The 23,267-nt window shown below is 43.7% G+C and overlaps 1 protein-coding gene across 2 annotated transcripts in view; it reads left to right on the forward strand.

The window, feature by feature from the left end:
• Positions 1–23,267, forward strand: part of AFG1L (AFG1 like ATPase) — a 142,028-nt gene that overhangs the window by 1,373 nt on the left and 117,388 nt on the right. For both annotated transcript variants that reach the window (XR_005224661.2, XM_037894589.2), the window contains exon 2: positions 18,566–18,789. Coding sequence is in view for 1 of the 2 variants with exons in the window: in XM_037894589.2 (XP_037750517.1) it covers positions 18,566–18,789 (224 nt within the window). In the remaining variant the exon portion in view is untranslated. The remainder of the gene's footprint in view (positions 1–18,565; positions 18,790–23,267) is intronic.

A 23,267-nucleotide genomic window follows, 5' to 3' on the forward strand; every position in this document is an offset into this window, starting at 1 on the left:
TCTGCCTCCTGCTGTTTTGTACCTTCCCCTCTCCCCCCATGCCAGTAAAGCCTCCAGCTCTGTAACTCCTCAGTGGGTGATCACTCATAGTTTGCCAACTGCAAGTTCAGGTCTAACAAACTATGGGTAGGTTGTCAAAGTGAGACTATTGACCAGTGAGCCACAGATTGATCACCAGCTGGGGCTGCCGCAGGAGATGAGGAACTGCACTCTTCATCACCCTCTGTTAAGTTTGGAGAACAGAAGCTGGTAACTAAATGGCGGAGTAATGAATAAGAATAAGGACAGGTCAGTTTTACAGAGTAATCTGTAAACTGTTTGGTAAACTGGGCTCCTATGAATAGCATGTGTAGGTATACAGTCAAATGTAACATATATGTAGGAACAAAGAAGATAGATGAAATTTATGGGATACGGGATTGTATTCTGGAAGGAATTGATTCTGAAAAGGACTTAGAAATCATGGTAGGCAAACCAACTGAACATGACTTCCCACAGTATTATGCTTTGGTTAAGGGGGCCAACATGATCCTTGGATGTATAGGCAGGGGAAGATTGAATAGAAGGGAGGTAGTATTACCTTTGCAAACAGCATTAGTGAGAGAACTCCTGGAATATTGTATCCAGTGCTTGTGAAAAATAGGGAAGAGTTCAGAAAAGAGCTATGAGAATGGTTTGAAGTCTGGAAAACATGCTTTACAGTGAGAATCGTAAGAGGTTCAACTCCGTTTAGCTTAACCAAGAGAAGCTTAAGAAATGATTTGATCATGATTTGTGAATATCTTCATGGGGAGAAGTCCTCTTATAGTAGATACTTAAAGAAGTTGATTGCTGTGAAATAATATGCAAATGAGCTGCAGTGTGTGCAGTATGACTTGTTCAGTACGTTGCTTCCTGCAAACATGACTCTGTGTATTGCCATAAAGAAAATAGAGCAGGCAGACCACCTAAGTAGTGATCAGTGCACTGTGGGAAAGTAGACTCTTTGCTTGGCTGGTGTTATTACACCAGCAATTTCTGTCCACATTGCACAAGTGAAGACTGGCATAGTGGAAGACCATACAACAGTTAGCCTTGCTGAAAGGAAATCTAATGCAAACAGTTTGATTACCTTTGCATCATTATGAACATTTTTTGTGCAGATATGTGATGGACCAAGTGGTGCTTTATATGCCAAATTTCTGTAGTCTCCACATTTGTTCTTCAAGCCTCTGTTTGTTCCTACAACCCATCCCATTTTAGCATTTTTTTCTTTTCTGCTGCATCTGTGCTTTGACTTTCAGTATTTCTGCAACAGGGCCTGGGGGAAGCAGCAGTCAGGTGTAACTGACTGTATTCCTGTTAATTTCATTTTGCTTCTTTTGTTGAGCCACAGGGGTAATATGTACTACAAGCAGAGGTTTAATTCTTTCTTCCCCTCCTTATTATTCGTACCTTTTTTCCATAGCAGTAGAGGAGATCACGTGTGAATCTCCTTTCAGAATGAAACAGAATGAAGATGATGTTGGGTTATGCTTTTTTATACCTACCAGTTTTAGCACGAGCGGAAAGCATTATGAGCAAGGCCCCATGTATTCTAACCCCTCTGTATGCTGTAAGCATCCCATCCTGTCTCTCTTGCATCTACTCTCCTCCCCTCCCTTACTCTTCTCATTAACCTCTCACTTTCCTCTGGCTTTTCCCTGTCACAATACTAGTAAGCTTTAGTATTTCCCATCTAAAAAAAAATAAAAATAAAAAAAAAAAATCCACACCATTGACCCTGCTTGCCTGTTTGGCTACTGCCCCATCTCCCTTCCCCCTTTCTTCTCTGAGTTCACTGAATGCACTGTTTACAATAATTGTCTGGAGTTGCTCTCTTCCAATTTTATCTGAGACTATTCTCCAATCCTGGTTCTGTCCCTTTCACTCAACTGAAACTGCTCTTGGCAAAGTCCCTAATGACCTCTTCCTAGCCAAAGCTCAGGACCCAGCACTCCATCATAATTGTCTTGACTTGTCAGCCATATTAACAGTCAGTCATGCTCTTCTTGGATTCTTGTTCTCCTGTGGCTTCTATGACTGTTCTTTCCTGGTTCTCCTCCTGCCTCTGAAATCACTCCTTCAGTCTGTCCTTCAGAGGATCCTTCCCCCTGCTCTCTCCCTCCCTGCCCGCACCACCACCCTCTGCAACTTTCAGTCTGAGATTCCACAGGGCTTTGTTCTTGGTTCCTTTCTCTTCTTCCTTTACACCTTATTTCTGGGTAATCTTAGCCACAAACACAAATTCAACTACCATCTTTATGCAGACCTACCTCTCTACTCTGGACCTCTCTCCATCTGTTCAACTAAAATCTCAGCCTGTCTCTCTGACATCTCCTCATGGATATAGAATCGTAGGACTGGAAGGGACCTCGAGAGGCCCTCAATTCCAGTCCCCTGCACTCATTGCAGGACTAAGTATTATCTAGACCAGTGGTTCTTAACCTTTACTGCACCCTGCACCCCTTTGGTTCTCAAAATATGTTCTCACAGCCCTTATAAAAAATTGTTGAAGTAGGTCAGTTCTTTAAACCTAGATATATTTTTTGTTTGTATATTACAGTAATCGTTAAAAAATGTATAATGTTAATAAATATATAGGTTTGATGAAACAAAGTAGTTGTACTTACGGGCCTGTGCTTAATTTGTGTTTTCGATGATTTACCTTCTAAAAAAATCTGGCACGTCTCGCACCCCCAGAAAAGACATCTCCCACCCCGCAGGGGGTGCATGCACCCCAGGTTAAGAACCACTGATCTAGACCATTCCTGACAAGCTCTCTGATCCGGCTCCTTGATTTATTTGCCCCAGGCAGAGGTTTTCCCTGGAAGGAGAAAGGAACAAAGATGAACCCCCCTTGCGTGCACAACTGGGTTGCCATGAGGCAACCTGCGCACATAATGGGACAGAGCTGCCCAATATAGTGTGTGGAAAAGACAGAGAGCGAGGGAGACCCGGGTATGGGGGAAAGCGGCTTGGGGAAAGGACTGAACTGCACCCCGTCCCATTTTGGATGAAGCAAAAAAAAAATTGGGGGGAACCTCTTTTTGGCACCCCAAATCTTGGCGCCCTAGGCGGCCACCTGGTTTGCCTAGTGGTTACACTGGCCCTGCCTGAAGTCGTGTTAGGGGTAGGTCAATGTTTAATACTTTTAAGGTGGCATTTAGGAGGATTTAGCGTTGAGTGGCCACCTCCTAGTTGGTGGCGGGTGCCATCTGCCACCAATGCTGGTGAGGGGAGAGGTGGAGGTGCCTTTCTAGGATTATTTTTTGAAGACTAGGGACTAAGCGGAGGAGGCTACATTTAAGAAGGAATGCTGGAAATTGTTTGAGGCAGGTAATATGTGCCTTTTTACACTGGCGGGCTGTGTGAGTGGATGATATACGTGATATACCAACATGTGGAACTGTGGGGGTTAGGTTGCACCTTACACCGTTCGGGGACTAATATTGCAGCTACATCCCTATGCGAGCTATTCATGTGGAGCAGTGACTTGGATGGCAAATTGAATGTTTTTGTGACATTGAACACCTGCCCATGTACCCTGCCATTAGTAGTTTATTTGAGCCTTTTTTTTTTTTTTTAGATTTTTCCATCCTAGTGGAACCGCAAACATTGGCAGTAAGGATGGAGGTTTTTTTTCCTTTAAAGGTAGGGGCCACTGTTTCCAGGTAGACACACACCTTTTAGGAGGTGGGCTTAGGTAGTGCAGGGATGTAATGTTGTTTTTTATGATGATGTTTGGCGTGGCCTAGGGCCTTTTTGGATTAATTTTGCTTGGGATTTAATTTGGGAGGGATACACAGGGCCAGGGGACCTGGGGCTCTCGGCAGGGGGCCGCTCCTGGGAAAATGCCCAAGTAATATATGACGCCACATTCCCAGGATGCTAAGCCACAATTGCCCCCCTGCCAGTGGATAATCGATTGTTTTTTTCACCAGGGCCAATTTTGAACAACAGTAAAATTAACAAAGGAGGCCGAAAGCGCCGGAAACACGAGGATTTCGTTAGAAATGTACCACCATACATACACTGTATTGCCCTGACGAATTCCGTAGGCTTAAAGCAGCAAGAGCGGTTCCACAGCTTTTGTTTGGGGTGTTTTTGGGCTTTTGCTGTAACTGCCTTGCCCTGTTAACAAAGCAAAGGGGGGAAAAAAGCAACATATTATAAGCGCATCTATTGGGGAAACTGAGGCACATAAAATCCTCTAAGCCATTAGTTATTTTGCTATGGCTTGTTTGGGCTTTTATTATGGATGTTGTTTGCCTGGTTTAGGAGGTTGCAACAACAATATTTTGTTTAGGGATTAGGGGTGGCTATTGCTTGCCAAGGGGCCTTCCATTTTGCTTTAGGCTTTTATTTTGCTTCAGGCCACCACAGGGGAACAGAGTTTGTCCCTCGGGGATGCATGGAAGGTCCGGGGCCACCCACCACATATTTCTCTGTGGCCCTACGGTGTTTATTTGGACTATGCATTGTTCCCATGGCCCCTCCCCTCCAGCCTTGCGCCATACTGTGGCTTGAGCCCCATTGGTGGCTCAAACCATGGAGAGCCTTTGGAAGTACTTTTTTGTTTGTTTGTTTGTAATTATTCAAATAATTCCATGGATATATGGAAATCTGGATGGTTCAGGCAGGTGGCTGGTTCACAACTGAGGCCCACGACGTTATGATTAGAAACCGAGAAAGAAGCATAGGTTTTAAGCTGGTTGGCATGTGCCCATTTTAATTTACCGGGTAGGTGCAGCTGGTAAACTACCAGAGAAATGCAGTTTACCACGGGGTACGGGCCCATCCACTTAACATTTAAGGTATGGGCCGCTCTCCCCAGTTTTTGTAACATTACCTTATTTTTGACTTGCCACCCCCGGTCGTGTGTTTTTTTTTTTGAAGGCTTTTTTGCATCTGGCCTTTGTTTGTTTGTTTGTTTGTTTAGAGCGGCCTTTACGGCTTTACGGGTTTTAGAAAGTTTTTTTTTTTTAAGCTGGGCAATATACCAACCATTTGGTGAATTGGCGGGCGAGCTTTTCTCCCATTTTCATAGATTGCCCCACATCATTGGGCAACCAAAAAGAATATGGGAGGGGGCGTACCCGGTACCTAGGCAGTTTGAATTGCGTAAAGCTGCCAAAATGGTTGTCAGCTTTTGGGGCCAGTTCGTTTTTGAAGTAGAGCACGTTTTCCGGAGGGCATTTTTTAGATTTTGGTTTTGCCTTTTTACAGCGCCACTGCTTTGTGGTCGATAACTGATGCGAATTTGTTGCTTAATGTTTAAGGCCGCCAGCAAGGATTTAAGGACTTTTTCCACAAAAGCCAACCCCTGATTAGAAACCATAATTTAGGGTGTGCCGTACCGGCAGATGAGTTTCGTATAGAGTTTTTTGGCACCACTGCCGCAGTATTAACCCGGGTTTGGAATGCCTTTGTTTAGGCAGAAAATACATTAATTATTACTAGGAGGTATTTATATCCCTTTTTTGTTGTTGGTAGTAAATTAGTAAAATTTATTTGCAGATGGTGCCATACCCCTTGGGTTTTTTGCCCCTGCAAAACAGGGAGCTGGGCCTCTCGCTTTACCTGGGCACACTTAAGGCATCCCTCTACGATTCGTTGTATCATTTGTTTTTGTTTTGGCCACTGTGCCACTGTTGGACTTTGAATAGGGTTTCCTCCAACCCCTCATGTGCCCACTCATGTAATTTCCAGACCATGTTGTTTTGCTTGGTGGTAGCTAATTTTGTGATTAAGGCTGCTACCTTAGTTGAACAAATTTGAGTTAGTTTGTTTACTTGTTTGTTTTATTTATGAAGTAATCCCTTATCCTTATAGGCATGTGATTTTACCCAGGCAGTGTAAACCTTCCCCTTTTGTGCTTTATATAATGCCGTTATTTTTTGCCACTTTTTTGATGTTTGATGGGCTTGCGGTTTGCGGTGTTTTAATAATTTTTTTTTAATAAAACATATACGTTGATACCCCCTGCACCACATACCTATTGTTTGCAACGAGGTATACCGCACAGTTCTCCCCCAACTGAGCGTTATATTTTAGAACCTGGAGCACTGCCTCTATTTTGGCATTTTGCGCTGAGCCATGCGCTAGGTTTTTGGTGAGGCTCACACTCCCCCCCCCCCCCCCCCCCCCCCCCCCCCCCCCCCCCCCCCACTCCCCCCACTGAAAGCTGCTCACTGGGCGTACCAATTCCCTTGGTGGAAAAAGAAGGAGCCATTGGTAAACCATAAATGATTGGCCCGGGTTGGATTGTGGAGGATTGGGAGGGGATCCCATTCCCAGGCAGCTGTCCATTTCCGCTTGGCAACCTTGCAGGAATGCTTTGCACCGTTTCACCAGGGCCGTGCTGAGCAGGTCTGGGGACTGCAGAGTTTTTGAGGCCACCCTCCTTTGAGTGAGAAACAGGGTCCACTGTGCCAAGAAGGTGTTTGAGACTGAACTCATTTTGGACCCGGTTAAAATGTATTTTAAGTGTGTGTGCGGGGTTTGCAGTATTATTGGTGCTCCTTTGGTGTATGCCTGGAAAGTTTGCACTGCCCATACCGCCGCCAAGCTTTTTTTTTTTTTTTTTTTAACGGGCTATATTTTATCTTTGGCTGCTGTAGCGCCCGGGAATTGTATGCAACTGGGATTAGCAGACCCTTCGTGATTTTTTGAAGGAGGACAGCCCCCAGTGCCTCCGGACCACAGGACAGCCAAAGGTAAAAGGGCTTGGCAATGCCTGGGAAAGCAAGGGCCAGTGCTTGCACGGCAGCCTGCTTTAAGGCATTAAAGGTGGTTTTTTGTGGTTCTCCCCCCCCCCCCCCCCAGTGCCACGAGCCCTCTTTTTAAGCAGTGCCCACAAGGGGCGAGTGAGAGTGGCAAAATTGGGAATGTGGTTTCGAATAAAGTTAAAGCCCACGAAAATAGTGCGCAATTGTTTTAAGTTGGTGGGCTTTTTCATCTTACACAATGCACAGACCTTGGCTACATTTACTAGCCTGCCCCTTTCCCACAGGGTGATGACCAAGTAGATGACTGACCGCTGGACCAATTGTGCCTTTTTTAATGACACCTTGAACCCAGTTTTTTAAATTTTATTTAGAATTGTTTTCGTAAAGTTTTGCGCCAGGGGTTTTGTTTTTCCATGCACCAACAAATTATTCACGTATGAAATGACATGGCAACAGACCTTTGGGGGCAATTCATCTAGCATAGCCACCACATGCTGGTGGGTGATGGAGGGGGCATGTGGAATCCCATGGGGACGCATGTGAAAGTAAACTGTTTTCCCCTAAACTGAAATGCAAAGCGGTCTTGGGAGGCAGGGGTAAGGCGAAAAAGCAGTTGGCTAGGTTAATAACCGAAAACCATTTGTTTTGTGGCTGCACATGGAGCAAGACCTTAGGCATTGAGGTGACTACTGGTGCCATTATGGGGGTGTTTCGCTTTATTTTTTTGGTAATTTACGGTGAGGCGTTAGGCCTGCCCTCCCGCCTTTAATACCAGAAAGATCAGGCTATTAAAGGGGCTATGGGTAGTTTGGAGCACCCCTTGTCTTTTCAAATTGGCAATTACCCCTGCAATAACCTCCTCCGCTGCTTTGGAATAAAGATATTGTTGTTGCAGGGGAACCGGGGACTCCACCTCCTCCCACTAGCGCCGTTTTATGCCTACCACACTTGGAGGGATATGTTTGCCAGGCCCCTGGCACCACTTGTTTTCAATATGCCTCCTTCTCTGCAGTTAAAGCTGCAATGTGGCGGTGGCAAACCTCCCCCCTTCGTCCCGGGGCAGGGGCATGCCCCTCTCCTGCCATAGTGTGCCCCCTTGATCGTAAGGATTAAACCACAGCCGCTGCTCCAGCATTCATGGCATTCCCCAAATTACCGTTTTTATAGAGGAGGGGTTAATGGTAAATGAGGCATGTAAAACTGTTTTTACAATGGTTACTGGGACTTGGTTCCGGGTTAGTTGCTGTTGCGGCTTCGAATTGAAGGCAGAGACCCGGGTAGGAGGCCCTGGGTTACCCTTAGCAGAGATAAAATTTAATACATTTATACCAGCCCCATTGTCCAACAGGGCCACGCACGGACTCTGAATGACTACAACAGCAATTTTGGGGCGGCGGTTGGAGTTTTAGGTTACTTTACCCCGATACTGCCAGCGGGACGCCTGGCCGACAATGGGGCTGCCCTAACTGAAGCCCTCCCTGGGGTTCCTAGCCCGCGGGAGTTGCTTGTGGAGCTGGCGATAATTCTCCACCGATGGGGCGGAAGGGGTGGCTGCTGCCACAGGCCGGGGCAGGGGTGGCATATCACCCACTGTGTGGGCCCGGGTTTTGGAGATGCTGGCGGCCCATTCATCCCACCTGGCCGAGAGGGCCAAGAGCCTTTTTACTAACACGAAGGTGGGTTTTTTATACCATCTGTTCATATCCTCCGCCAGAGCCCGGAGGGAGCTCCAAGCTTGCCTACGGACTGCCATTTTGGTTTTATATACCTTCTTCTTAGTTAGTGGCAAAGACTGGCCCTCTTCGGGGCGCCGGTTTGATTGGCTTTTAACTGGCTTTTTTTCGCCGTTCCTGGGTACCCAGTTAGTGTATGTGAGGGTACCTTCCACCTTTTGGGTGGCCTGGAGCGCTGCCACCTTTACCCTTTTAATTGGTTTTTTGAAATGCTTAGCAATTTGCATAATTTTATTTTTTAATGCCTTCCAGGTGACGGGTTTGTCCTCGGCCCAAAGCCCCAATTTATCTCTTCACCAATTATTTATCCGTTTTGTAAGCTTTTGTAACTGAGCAATGGTTCAGGGAGGTTGGGACAAGTGACACTGTGCTGCGGTCACCAGCTGGATTTTCTTCAGGACCAGCGCGATTAAACTTTGTTGATAAAAATAATTTAACCTGGTTTGTTCCAGGGCCTGGTCCAGGTTTGACAGATATTTTCATTTTTCTTGGGTGGAAAGAAGGACGTTCGCCACAGCTTGCACAACAAGCAACTCCTTTCCCTGCAGCTGACCCACCGCGATTTTTAGGGTGGAGGCCAGCTTTGAACTGGCAGCGGTGAGCACCCGCTTAATTTTTTGCTGGGACAAATTATTTACAGGTATGATATTTTAGAAGGAAAGAAGCCAGGTAGCAGCTTTTTTTATTTTAAACCGGCCAAGCTCGCGAGCCAGCATGGAGATGTTAGCCGGGCCCAGCGGACTTTGAATTCTCGCTGAAACACTCTGAGTTTCGACCCAAGCCCCATCCTGGAGTTGTTTGATGGACCTCTCCTTAGTTTTAATGAGGGCCGCTATGGGGGTGCAACAAGGTTTTGCCCAAAAGTGAGGATTCTCACAGAGGGAGAGATTAAAGCCCTTACAAGGGTTACCTGATTTATTTTCCGTGAGGCTTGCCACTTGGACAGAACTCACGGCATTTTAACTGTTCAATTTTTTTTTTATGGCAAGCACACTGCCTTTGCGGTGTATTTTGCGTACGAATGGTTAAATCCTTGACGAGTTCTTGAAGGACTGGTACTTGCATAGCCAGTGCTTCCAGGCAGGTGCGTTTTGCCTTTTTCGTCTGGAAGTTTTGTTTTAAGGCTTGCAACTTGTTCTGAGCATAGGCTTGAGCTGCAGCCTGGTTAGTAATTTGCACTTTTAGTTGCTTAATTTTTACCAGCAATCAGGTACACACCTTTTCCCCAACTGTTCTTTTTGTCTCGACAACATTTGATACCACATGGCCGCTGCAGTTTAGATTAATCTCACAGCTGCTGCTAGGTTTTTACCCTTTTGCTTTTTATACTTGGCATACAGGTCTAACAAGTCCTGCCAAGTACGTACACTTTTTTGAAGCTCCGCCACAGAACCCCAGGGATTGTATCCCACCTTGGTGAGAGCCCTCTCCAACTGGGAGAGGTTCTCGCCCCCCTTTGAAAGAGGCAGCAGGGTTTCGTCCTTCTTTGCTGCCTCTCCCATGGTTCGGGCATCAGATTCACCCGACTTCCATGACACCAGCGGGCCGAGCAGCCGGACTTCCGTGTCCGCGCCCCCTAGTGCCAGTGCGTCCAGCCGTGAACCCACCATTGATGCCATCGCCCATGACTGCAGGACTCCCAAGTCCGCAGCTATACCCTTTTGTTTTTTGAACATGTCATTACAATTTGGTAGTACCACTCTTAAGGTGTTTTTAATTACTTGAGATTTTACATTGCCCACGTTAGCACTCGGACTTGCAATGCTCACCCCTGGGCTGGAGGGAGAGACGCTAAGTCTCCCTCCATATTACTCGGTCCTCTACCACCGAGGGTTTATGCACTAAATCCCAAACCCTTCGCAGACAGAGTGAGGAGCTTTAAGTTTTTCTTTTTTGCTTAGTTATACTACAGCTGAGGGCTCATGCACCGAGGATTATCCCTTCCGTTTGGAGAGAGGGACTCTAAGCCCTCTTCCCATTGCCCGGTACTTTTACGACCAGGGGTAGACCCACCTGCACCCTTCCACCGCCGACCGGGGTGGAAAGAGGAATGCTAAACCTCCCTCCGGTTTTCAGTCCTGCTATGACTGAGGGTAGGGCCCACCTTTAATCATATAAAATCCTTAACATGCAATACCAACAGTGCCGGACACAGAAAACATGAAATACCAAAGACAAAACAGTTGGTGGTCTCCGCAGGGCTCCTCCCCTCCACATTTCTCCACCAAAACAGATTGTTGTTACCAATCTGCCTGAAGCATCAGGTGATCAGTATGAGGCCACAGGATCATTAAGGGAGGAGATAACGGAACACGCCAAGGGTTTAAATTTTAAAGCTTTATTGATAAAATAATAAAATAACAGCGGAGAGTGCTGGAAATGCTTTCATATCACTTAAAGAAAGGAAGAAAGCGTTAGTGCATCAACCTCTAACCCACTTTCATACTTACATACGCCCGATCCAAAGCTGGCCAAGCCTGGGTGTAACGTAAGAAGAAGAGAGGGGGAAGGGTGGACAGGAGTACAGTCCTGGGCCCAGGTCGTCCGTTTTAAGTAGTCACTGTTATTTTGATATTACATTCAATTTACTTTGTACCAGCATTTTTGTTTTTTTTAGTTTATTTAATATTTTTTGAGGGTTGGGCTGCCATCATGTGACTGCCTTATAAAATTTGTCAGGAGCAAATCTGGAGGCTTTAGCAGCTGCATACAAATTTTTGCCGTAGTGGAGGAACGAGAGCAGTTTGGGATTATGGGAAGACACATGAGCTGGATGTTCATACTAAAAACGATAAGCTTTGGAATAGTTAACAATGTTGCTACTTAACTTGACCCTTTTAAGTTACAGACTTAAGCTTGATCTGTACTACAGGGCTAGGTCGACGTAAGCTGCCTTGTGTTGACCTAGCTGTGGAAGTGTCTTTGCTTAAGTTTGGCTTCCTCTGATGTAAGTGCCTCTCTATGCCAATGTAGTAGCACCACTTCTCCAAGCAGTGTAGATATAATTAGGTCAATGCAGTGCCAGCATAGACATTGTGTTGCTTATGCTGACTGTTACTGGCTTTCAGGACCTGTCCCAATATGCCTCATGCTGACAATACAATCCATACAAGTGCTCCTCATGCAGGCGTGCACTGCCAACATAAGGAGCCAAATGTGTGCGCGCACACACAATTTAATAACTATGGTGGCTATATGCCGATGTAAGTTAGGTCAACATGATTTTGTAGTGTAGACACAGCCTTAATGCATTGAGATCAATAGGGTCTCCCCTCTCAGACCTATTGTTTTAGGGTGTTTGCAGAGTTGGGAATCCATCATTGCATTGGTTTATGCTCTGTCCATGTGAGACACAACCAGAGTACAATCCAGACTAATGCGTAGCTGTGTCACCCTTGCCCTCCAACCTGGGGTGCCCTTTACAAAGCTTTGCTGCTGCAGCCTCTGACCTGAACTGTTCAGGAACAGCCTCCAGCATGCAAGTCGCTCACAGTTCTGTCTGTTTGTGGGCTGCAGCCAGCCAGCCACACTTAGGCTCTTCGCATCTTGAATTATACGGCAGGGTGACCCCAACGCACTCCCAGTCCCAGATTTTCCCCCAAGAAGTGTATGTCCTGTACTGCCCAGCCTTCTCCTGGATAATAGAAATTTATATAGATCTGTTATTTCATCAATGGAAATAATATGCACACATTTTGTTATCCCAAATGGAGTATCCCATACACTTCAGTTTAAACACACTGGATTACGTAAAACAAGTTTATTAACTACAAAGAGAGAGAGCTTTTTAAGTGAATACAAGTAATGAGGCATAAAAGTCTAAATGTTTACAAGAAAAATAGAGATAAAATGCAACTAATGCCTAATTTAACTATGTTAAATTCAAAGCAAAGTTTTTCTTACCACAGGTCCTCAACAGTCTTATTGACCAAACTTTAAGGCTAGGACTCATTCTTCTGTTTAATGGCTGTTTCCTTTGTTCCTTCTCATGCAGTAAATCAATGGACAGAGAGAGAGAGAGAGAGAGAGGAGGAAGGGCGTCTTAGGCCTTGACTACACTTCAGAGTTTTGTCGACTAAAGATATGTCGACAATCAAGAAGTGCTATAATAAAAATCAGTATTGCATATTCACACTCGCTCCCTCTGTCAGCAAAGTGTGTCCACAGTTGGGGCACTGTCATCGACAGTGTGAGCAATGCACTGTGGGTACGTATCCCACAGTCCAACTCAACACATTCTGCTGCTAGGTCTTGTGGGAGGGCAGAGGGGATTGCGGTGCATCTTGGGACCAGACTCAGTGTCCCATGATACATTGTTTTCTGTCCCAGCATTCCATTGGCTTCCAGCTTTCTTTCATGGTATTTTTCAATGGCCCTTGTTTGCTGTTCACGCCGCCATCTCTGTGGGAAGGGATGGATCCTGCACTGCTCTCCTATGCTCTGATCACTGTCATGAAGACATTGCGGATGGCAGTGCAGTTAATCACAAAGTTCCTAACTGAAGAAGACTCCCAGATGCCTGACATGCTGTGTGTTACGGACAGGAGCAACTCGAGATTGCTTTTGGCATTCACGGAACGGCATGCATCAACACCCTGTTCTATTGTGCTGATTAGCTGTACCAGGGAAAGTCCAGCACACAGAAACACAGCCAGCCTTGTATATTTCTATACCCTGAACCCATCTTCACACTACACAAACCACAGCCACTAACCAGGCATCTCCTCTCCTGCTTCTTGCTCGTCAGAGAGCAACTGCTGAGACTGGTAGACACCTCCGGAGAGGTGAACAGTTCCTGGCTGCCTGTCCCACCAGGCAACCCTGCCAGGAGCTCCACATTGTCGTCTAACTCCATCTCTTCATCAATGACTTCGTCCTTCGGGTTAGGTCCTCTTTCCACCACCTCTAAGCCCACCGAAGTATCCATGGGGCTCTTGGCAGTGGAGGTGGGGTCGCCACCGAGGATAGCGTCCAGCTCCTTGTAGAACTGGCAGGTCTTAGGTGCAGCACTGGAGTGATGGTTCGCCTCCCTCGCCTTATGGTACACCTGCCTCAGCTCCTTTATCTTCACTCTGCACTGCAGCGTGTCCCAATCATAGCCCTTTTTGCACAAGCCTCGAGAAATCTGCCCATAGGTATCCCAATTCCTATGGCTCAAACTCGGCTGGGACTGCACAGCCTCCTCTCCCCATATACTGAGGAGATCCAGCAGCTTTGCAGTGGTCCAAGTGGGAGAGTGTTTGCTGTGGTAAGCCGCTATGGTCACCTGTGAAGATGTGATGAGACCTCTCCATGCCGAGCCAACAGGAAATGGAATTTCAAAAATTCCCAGGGCTTCTAAGGGGGAGGGGTGGATAGTTGTTTACCTGGCTGCAGGGCAGTGGAGTTCAGACTGCTGACCAGAACGGTCAGGATGGGCATTGTGGGACACCTCCTGCGGGCCAACTAAAGCAATAAAATCAAGCGTGGCGTCGACACTGGCACTTCGTTGACAAAAATTTTGTGCAAAAAGCCTTATGTCTTTCGTCGGGGTAGTTTTATTTTGTTGCCAAAACAGGAAATTTTTGCCACCAAAGGTCGCATCACAGTGTGTACGCATCCATTGTTTTGTCGACAAAAGCGGCCTTTTGTTGACAAAACTCAATAGTGTAGACAAGGCCTTAATGTAGATTCTTTTTGCCCCTGCCCCCTTTCCAGCCAGAGAATGGTCACTTAGCATGTAATGGCCCATCTGCCTTGTTTACACGTAGTTTACCCTTTGTCTCCCTTCCTGCTTGATGACTCTGTTTACTGCTTAAATGCAGATTAAGCAGAGCACACATTTTGTTTGAGACAGACCTGTTTGCCAACTTCTGTTTGGGCAGGGCTGTGGTTTGGAACCTATGTTAATACCACTAAACAGTGGCATCTTATAAATTCATATACAGGATTTTACCAGGACAATAATGACCAGTAAATTATGAGTTTTCAAATAACACCTCACAAGGCATACCTTGTACAAAGATTACTACAATAGTGGACACGGGTATATTCTGTCACAACATGTTTTCAAGATTTTCTTTCCAATCGTAAGGACTATACATGGGGCTATTACCATGAGCAGCAGTAGCACAGGCAGTCCTCTCATATCAAAATAGTGAAGCAGCTGGGGGAAAAAACGGAATTCCAGGGCTAATAACAATACTTTATACTTTTTTCTGAGGAGCTTTATAGTACCATAACGGGTAAACTATAGGCAGGGTAAGTGACTTGCCCAGGGTCATGTAGTGAACTGATGGCAAAGATGAGAATAAAGCCCAGAAGTCCTGACTACTATTTCCTTCCTGTAACACTGCCTGTTGGAATTTGAAACATCAGCATTGGTAAGTTGGAAATTCATACTGAGGGCTTGTCTTACACTGGCACTTTACATAATTCTACATTTGTAAGTTCAACTTTCATGATAAAGAGATTGCAATACAGTACTTGTATTAGGTGAATTGAAAAATACTATTTTTTTTTTTTACAGTGGAAATATTTGTAATAAAAATAAATATAAAGTGAGCACTGTATAACTGAAATCAATATATTTGAAAATGTAGAAAACACCCAAAAATATTTAAATACATGGTATTCTATTATTAACTGCGATTAATCGCAATTAATTTTTTTAATTGCTTTACAGCTCGAATCAAAATCAAAACTGATTGATCAGTTTCAGTGCTGCTGCAAGTTTCTGAATAGCAGCAGGAAAAACTGACAAGGTTCAATTTAATTTTCATCTTGCTGTAGGTTGGCAAGACTGAGGGACTGGAATTGTCTATCACAAATGTAGGAAGATATCACTGCATTGTTTTATGTTTGGTTTACATTCAAATGGTGATCTTTGCAACAATAAACAATATTCTAAAAAAGAAAGATTAGATGCAGCAGAAATTGCTCTTAGGTTCCTCGCTTGCCAGGAAAATTTTTATACTTTGTAAATGGATTTTTCAAGCCCTAAGTTCATGTATTCTTGTTTGCTTCAGGTTTTATTTTTTTATTTTCTGTTAGTAAGAGGTTTCTTTCACTTTATTTCATTATCAATATCTTCTGGCATGTTGATCAGTAATATTTGGGTAGTAGACAGCCAGCAGGGCAGCAAAATTGGCTGCATGCAATAAAATGAGATTAAATTTGAATACATGTATTTTAGGAACAGAAATAAAAATACTGATACAAACTGGAGTCAGCTCTCTAGAAAGCAGTGAATTTAAGAAGAGAGAGTGACAATGTATAACAAAATAAACAAGCTTGGAATATAGAACTCTTGTGAAAAAAACCAATTTTGTTTTTGTATAAATACACAGATTTCATATAAAATTAGGGGAATCTGATATGGCTTGTGACCATATCAGAAATATTACATGTAATCCTCACAGTTTAAGAAGGATACTTTTGAGTGTGGAGGGAAATAGAGAAAACACACAGAGAACTGTGATATATAATACAAGCATTAGAGGGTAGGCAGGAAGAGAAATGGTCAGAGCCCAGTTTCTACACTCTGGAAAATAAAAGCTTGCAGGGAAGTGATATATACCGTAAATGAAGAAAGCTTTGTTGACATTACCACAAAATGATAGAATAAGAAGTTGTAAGAATAAGGAAGGAAGAATATTCTGGTGTACATTTGCTACGTTTTGCTCATAATAATGAAGAATCCCCTTCTCTGGATCTGTTCAAGAACAGGTGACAGTAGAGAAGCAGTGTTAATGATACATGGATCAGTCCTGTAAAATACTGGATGACTGAGAAGTCTATTCTGGCCATGTGTATCAAATTATTTTTGTAGGGTAGATGATGCAGTGGAATGATATAGTTTGGCTCCTGATCTCTCTCCGAATCTGTTTCTAGTGGGGTTACATCTTTTCTTGTAGATACTGGAAGCAGTCCCAACACCAGACATGTCACCCAGGTTTTGGGGCTTAGCCGTGCCTCTTCTGTCACCCACCAGATCTTGTCCATCTAGTGGTGAAGATGCAGCAGTGCTCCTCTTTCACAACCTCGGCTTTGAATGTTTATTTTGGGACAACCGTGAGCAGTTTCTCCCACAGAACCCTCTATCAGCATTTACACATGCTCTCTATCTCCCATGTCTGTAAATGAGGAAGCCTTTTCCTTTCCATCCCAAGAGACTACCTGGGGGTTTATCACTTTCCGCTTCTGCTGCTGTTTGACAAGACAGAACAGGTGAAGTCCAAGGCACACAGATGCCCCATCTTTAAGGAGAGCCTGTTGTGGTCTGCTGAGGGAGATCTCTATTACTGATGCCTTCAGCCCTGTGTTCAGGAACTGAACGGCACCAGATTACTTACCCTTCCATAAATCTAGGGTTCATGCTGCTACTTGTTCTATAATCTTGGGGTATCCAATAGGAACTGGGGCTCTGTGGGTTTGATGGGGGCACTGGCTTCCCTTCGAATCAAAACTCCCATAGCATCAACTCCCCCCACATAGTGTACAGGGAAGACAGCTCTGAAGAAACTATACAGGATCCAAACTCACAGGTCCAATCAGGAATAGTTGGGGTTTGTCTCCAAGGATGGTGATTTCTGGTGGACCATCCAGACTGATCTGAGGATTGCCCTGATATATAGCACTGTCTGGTAGTCAGTGTTTTGTTGGGTTGGAGCTGTTTTCTGTCAGAAAATGTTTCAGCAAAATCAAAACTTGCCACAGAAATACGTTGTTCAACAAAATTTTGTTTTGAAAAAAGTATTTTGATAAGGTCAAAACATTTAGTTTCAACATTTCTATCTTATTGGATCATATCATTTTGATTTTTAGTTTAAATATAAAATTAAAAAAGTCAACCGGGATGAAATGTTTCAATTTAATTGAATAATTTTTTAAAAAATAATTCATTTTGTGGTCAGTTTTGAAATGTTTTGTTTTTGTTCCAATTTGGAACAAAGCCAGATTTCTAAATGATAGAATTTCCTGTGGAATGCAAATCGCAAGTTTTGACCAGCTCTACTTGTTTTTTTTAAAAGTTTGTGTATTTATTTTATATATATATGTGTGTGTGTGTATGTGTATGTGTATGTGTATATATATATATATAGTGATGGGGCAAGGCCAGATGGCTATAGAAAAGTAGTGGGAGATAGATATATTAGCTCCAGGCTAAACAAATCCCTGGTACCAGGTTAAGTGAAATGGAAGCTGCTCCAGGTCAATTAAGACACCTGGGGCCAATTAAGAACTTTCCAGAAGTCAGGAAGAATGCTAGGTTGATTGGGACACCTGAAGCCAATCGGGCTGGCTGAAACTAGTTAAAAGCCTCCCAGTAAGTCAGGTGGGTGTGCATGTCAGGAGCTGTGGGAGGAAGTTGCGCTGTTGGAGAGACTGAGTAGTATACACCATATCAGGCACAAGGAAGGAGGCCCTGAGGTAAGGGTGAAGTGGAGCTTGAGGAAGTGAGGGCTGCTGTGGGGGAAGTAGCCCAGGGAATTGTACACGTCATGTTACTAAAAGATCAGCTACCATAGCTGATACTATTAGGGTCCCTGGGCTGGAGCCCAGAATAGAGGGTGGGCCCGGGCTCCCCGCTCTTTGCCCCCTGATTAATCACTGAGATTGGGAGACAACAGAGACTGTGCAAGGAAGGATAACTTCTCCTCACCTCCCTCGCTGGCTTATGATGAAGATGGCTCAGTAGACTGTGACCCTTGTCTTTAGAGAAAGAAGGGTTACGTGGAGGGTCACAGTGAGCCTCTGAGGCTAGTGAAATCTGCCAGGAAACGTGGGACCCACGGAGGCAAGGACAGAGCTTTGTCACTAATATATATATATATATAAAAACATGTTTAACCCTTCTCCCTTGTACTAAGCAACTTCCAGTTTTGAACTACATTTTAAAAAGCTTATTTAGCGAAATACAAAGAGATTGCATATAATATATTGGTGCATATTTAGCTAATCTATACTGTTCTGTTACTACTTATTTAAAGTAGCAGCCATTTTTGAACATAATAATTTATGTAAATGTGTATATTGTTTAAGAATATAATAAACAACTTTCAGAACCTTTCGATTAACAGTTAATTATTTCTTATTTTACAGCATACACAATTCAGGCAGCTGAGAACATAGCCCCTAATACTCTAGCAGATGCTAACTCTAGGGCCTTGTTGGTTTGCAATGGACCTTTAGAACACTATGACTTTCTGATCAAAGCAGAAGAGCTGGGGAATGATGAACAACAACGAAGAGTCGTACAATGCTTGCAGAAGTTACATGAGAGCCTTAAAGGCTACAGTATCAGTCCAAACAATCTTCTGTCAAAGGTGAGGCTTATGGTGATAAGAGAAAACCGCTTTAAATGTTTGTCTTCAGAACTTATATTTTTTTATATAAATGTTTTGTCTACATGGGTATGTTTAAAGAGACTGTCACGTTTTAAAAAATCTTTCTTTGTTACTAACTTTGGCCCCAGTTCTGCAATCAGACTCTTGTTCCTGCATGGAGCTCCATTCTTTGCTTTCAGAATATAAGCGGCTGTCAATAAATTATGTAACACATTATGGGTGGGTGAGTCCTTAATTTTGCATGTTTGTTTCATTGTTACAAGGGGAGGAAAGTGAGTGATGAAAATAACCAAAAAATGTGTTATGTAGTTTATGGACATCCCCTAGAAAGCCTGCCACACCATAATAATAATCAAGTTATTAAAACTAAAAGAATTCTAAAACTAAATCAAATGTACTTTTTGTCACACATGCTGTCTGCTTTTGTATTTCACTGAGCTTTGGCAAAAAGGCCTAGTCAGTTTCTGGTGCATGTGCAGAGGTAGAATGCTGGAGTGCTTGAGTTGTAAACACTGGAGGCAAATGTTTGTCATAACAAACTTTGTAATTAATATTTTTCAATTAATGCCAAGATTCTAATTAATTTTAAGCTCTGTAAAATATTTTTTAAACAAAACTTAAATATTGGACCTACATCATTACTATTTACACTACTATTTACCAGATCATGGTTTCGCTTTCTCCAGCTTGTGGACTAACCCATCACTTTCCAGGGCCTTTCTTTGAAAAATGCCAATTCTGGGATTTCTTAAAAATAAATAAATAATTGAAGACTGTTTCCAAAATGAGGAACACTACCTGAAAACGAACCTCTATTTTGAAACTTCTATTGCAAGTCTAGGTATGTGGATGTGTGCTCTTGGGGCCCTAGATTTCCGTAATTCCTTTTTAATTCTGCTTCTGAATCCAAAAGCAGACGCTTGGAAATCAGTGTTTGGGCTACCAGCAGAGGAAGGGATATTTTTCCCCTTAAAATTACCCACAAAGGGTATCTCCCATATTCCATATCCAGAGGGCATGTGCTGTGGTGCTTAGATCTTCTTTTCACATAGATGCAGGGGGATGGATTCATACGCTTCCTTTTCTAGTGTAGGTCAGGGAAAATCCTATGTAGACGTACTCTACAATGCCAAAGATCTATATCTGGAGGCCAGTTGATGTAGGAATAAACTGGGATTTCTTTTGCCTTCTCCGTGAGGATGGTATGCAGGAGTTTTAATTTAATGATCTATATGCATTTTTAATAAATGTTGGGAATTGCTTGGTGCTCTGTTGAACAAAATGAGGTGTTCCATGGTATATATTAAAATAGGTACAGTAATAACAGGGCAACCAAATTTATTCTAGAATAATAATTTATGCACCTGTTCCCATGTGAACTTTTAAAAGTTTAATTTAACTTTTTTACTGGCTGAGTTTGGCCTCCTATCTCACCTTGATTGATCAGTCCTTCAGCCCTCATATAGATTGAGCCAATCACAACATGCCTTCCATTCTTCTCTTATCCTGGCCTTCCTTCTCCATGTGCGGCCATGCCTTTTTACGATAAAATCTTCCCATCTCTTTGGATGTTGGCCAAATGGTTGTTTCAGTTCCTGTGGATACCATTCAGCGACAGCTGCAGTCCATCGACTGACAGTGAGCCTAGCTATATGCCTGGCCCATCGCATTTTACTGTACCTGCTTTCAACAACGACGTCCTGCACTCCACTCTGCTGTTTGATCATTTCATTGGGGAATCGGTTGTGGATTGAAATCCCATCCCCAGAATTCTTCTTTCCATCGCTGTCTCTGTTACAGCCAGTTGTTGCTCCTCTACCTTTATCAGTATCCATGTTTCGCTGCTGTACAATATTGCTGGCAGTACTGTTGACTTGAAGAGGTTGGTGTGTGTTGCCTTGTTGATTTTTCCTTGGAGGACATCCTTGATAGAACTGAATGCGTGCCAACCAGCTTTCTTTCTTTGTGAGAGTTCGTCTTACTGATCGTGGTGCATATTAATTTCTTGGCCCAAATAAACGTATTGCTTGACTTCTTCAATTTGTTCTTTCTTAACTATTATTTGGGCTTTAGGCAAGGCATCAGGCCGCATAAATTTCATTTTAGAGCTGTTCATTTTTAGTCCAACTTGGCTGCTTTTTCTGTCGAGTTCTTGCAGCATTTTCTGTAGTTTCATAGTGTTTTCAGTAATCAGCACGATATCTGAGGTGGATTAACTGCTCTTCACTGGTACTAATTCCACCCTTCCAGTTCATCCACCTCATTACCATTTCGAGGCAGGCTGTGAAGAGTTTTGGGTGAAATCATGTCTCCTTGCTTCACACCTTTTTTGATTGGGGTACGAAGGGGAGTGTCAAACAGAGTTATATGCATAGTGCAGTCAGAGTTTGCTTCTTTTAATAGGTTGATGTAGTTTGTGTCGATGCCCTGCTCTGCAAGAACTTTCAGCACTGCATTGATCTCTACACTGTCGAATGCTTTTTCATAGTCGTATAAAGCAATGCATAAAGGGAATTTGTATTGCCTTGAGTGCTCCATTAGCTGGTCCATAGTGCTGAAATTCCTTCGAAAACCTGCCTGCTCTTTTGGCTGCTGCTCGTCCCAACTTTGAGAGTCAGTTTGTTATTAGTTTGGAACAGCTTATAAACATGTGAAAGCAGGCATATTGGAAAATAGTTATTTAGATGTTCACGATCACCCTTCTTATACAGCAAAATGGTGTTGGACTCCTTCCAGCTAAACCTCTTAGCAAGAATTTCCCAGAGGTCTTGGCCTCCAGTTCTTATTATTTTGGTTGTCAGTCCATCTTTTCCTGGAATTTTTCCTTCCTTCATTTGATAAACTGCATGTTGAACTTCGCTGATGAGGACCGGGAGTATGTGCTCATTGGTCTGTTGAAGTGTTGGTAGTGGGACGTTTATTTGATACATGAACAGTTCGGTGCAGAAATCTTTGCAGACTGCTTCCATCCCTGTTCTGTCAATTACTGCTTTTCCATCCTTGTTCTTCAGTGCCATTATTGTCAACCAGTACAGTGTCAATTCCCGTTGGTATTTTTTGAGGCTTCTGTGATCTTTAGCCATCTTTAAGAAGCTTTCATTTCAGTACTTCTCAAAGTCCTCCTTTAGTCTTCTTCTTATCAGCTTGCAGAGGAGGGAGTACTTGAGTTTGTTGCCATCATTTCTCTTCATAATTCTCCATTTCTGTAGCAAGTTCCTTGTTTCCTCCGAGATTCTTACCTTTGCTCTTTTCGGTCTTTCTTTCTTGGCTAATTGCATGCATTGCCTCAGCTTATCAGTGAAGTTTTTATAGTCCTCATCACAGTATTCTATGAGACTTCAGTCTTCCTTGGAAATGTTCACTTTCAGGATTGCCTCGTAGAATATTTTTGGCCCCTGTCTCTGATTTGCCATCAGTAGCGCTTTCTTCTCTACCTTTTCGTTGAAGATGAATCTCGCTCTAAGCAAGCGATGGTCAGTACCGGTGTTGAATGATTACACTACTGAGATGTTTTGTATGATGTGCTGCTTATCGATCAGAATATAGTCACTCGTTCTTGTTCTTCACATTGGGCATGATCCACCTTCTCTTGTTCTACTTAAACCAGTGTTACCAATGAACATTTCTTTCATCTCCACCAGAGTTGCCAGTCACTCTCCTCATGCAGTCCGTTTGCCGATGCCATACCTTCAAATGAACTTTTCGCCTTCTTTCCCTCTTCCAACCTTGGCGTTGACGTCTCCCTTCGCAATCGTATTTGTGGATTTTTGAGTGAGGGTTTCTTCGAGCTACTGATAGAATTTTTCCACATTATCATCTTCACTTGTGCTTGTGGGAGCATAGATCTGGATAGTCTTGAGGGTGCTGTTCTTGTTCAGTTGGAGGTGTAGCATTCCGATGTGTGATGACTTGAACTTGCAGGAGATGATTTTTGAAGACCATTCCTTGTTGACAATAAAATCAATTCCTCCAACAGTTCTCGCACCTTCTCCTTTTCCCAATATGATGGTGCTTCTATCTCTTCACTTCGCTTCCATCTCCTTTCTTCATCATGTTTCGCAGAGACCAAGGACTTTGCAGGCTGGCCTTGCCTTCTCCTCCATTAAATGGTTGATCAAGTCATCCCTTATCAGTGTCCTACAGTTGTAGGTACACACTGAGAGGGCAAGTCTTTTTGTAGCCCCTGAGATTCTTAGCAGCCTCTCATTGATCAAACTCCATGCCGCCGCTGTAGAATAGATCAAGGGACACGCAAGAAACTGGGGCCCATTTATTCGTGTTGTTTTAGCCATTTCTTCAGCCACCCGCTGGCTATGCTGTCAGTGGCACGTTTGCCTCCTCAATTTAGCTAGCACCCAACCTCAAGAAGGAGGACAACTGTTCCCTTCCTGGGTTGGCAGCCTGACACCTTAGCATGGTAAAACCTACTGGAAAATACACTCTATCATCGCTGGCAG

This window comes from Chelonia mydas, chromosome 3 (assembly GCF_015237465.2).
Source record: "Chelonia mydas isolate rCheMyd1 chromosome 3, rCheMyd1.pri.v2, whole genome shotgun sequence".
Classification (NCBI taxonomy): Eukaryota; Metazoa; Chordata; order Testudines; family Cheloniidae; genus Chelonia; species Chelonia mydas.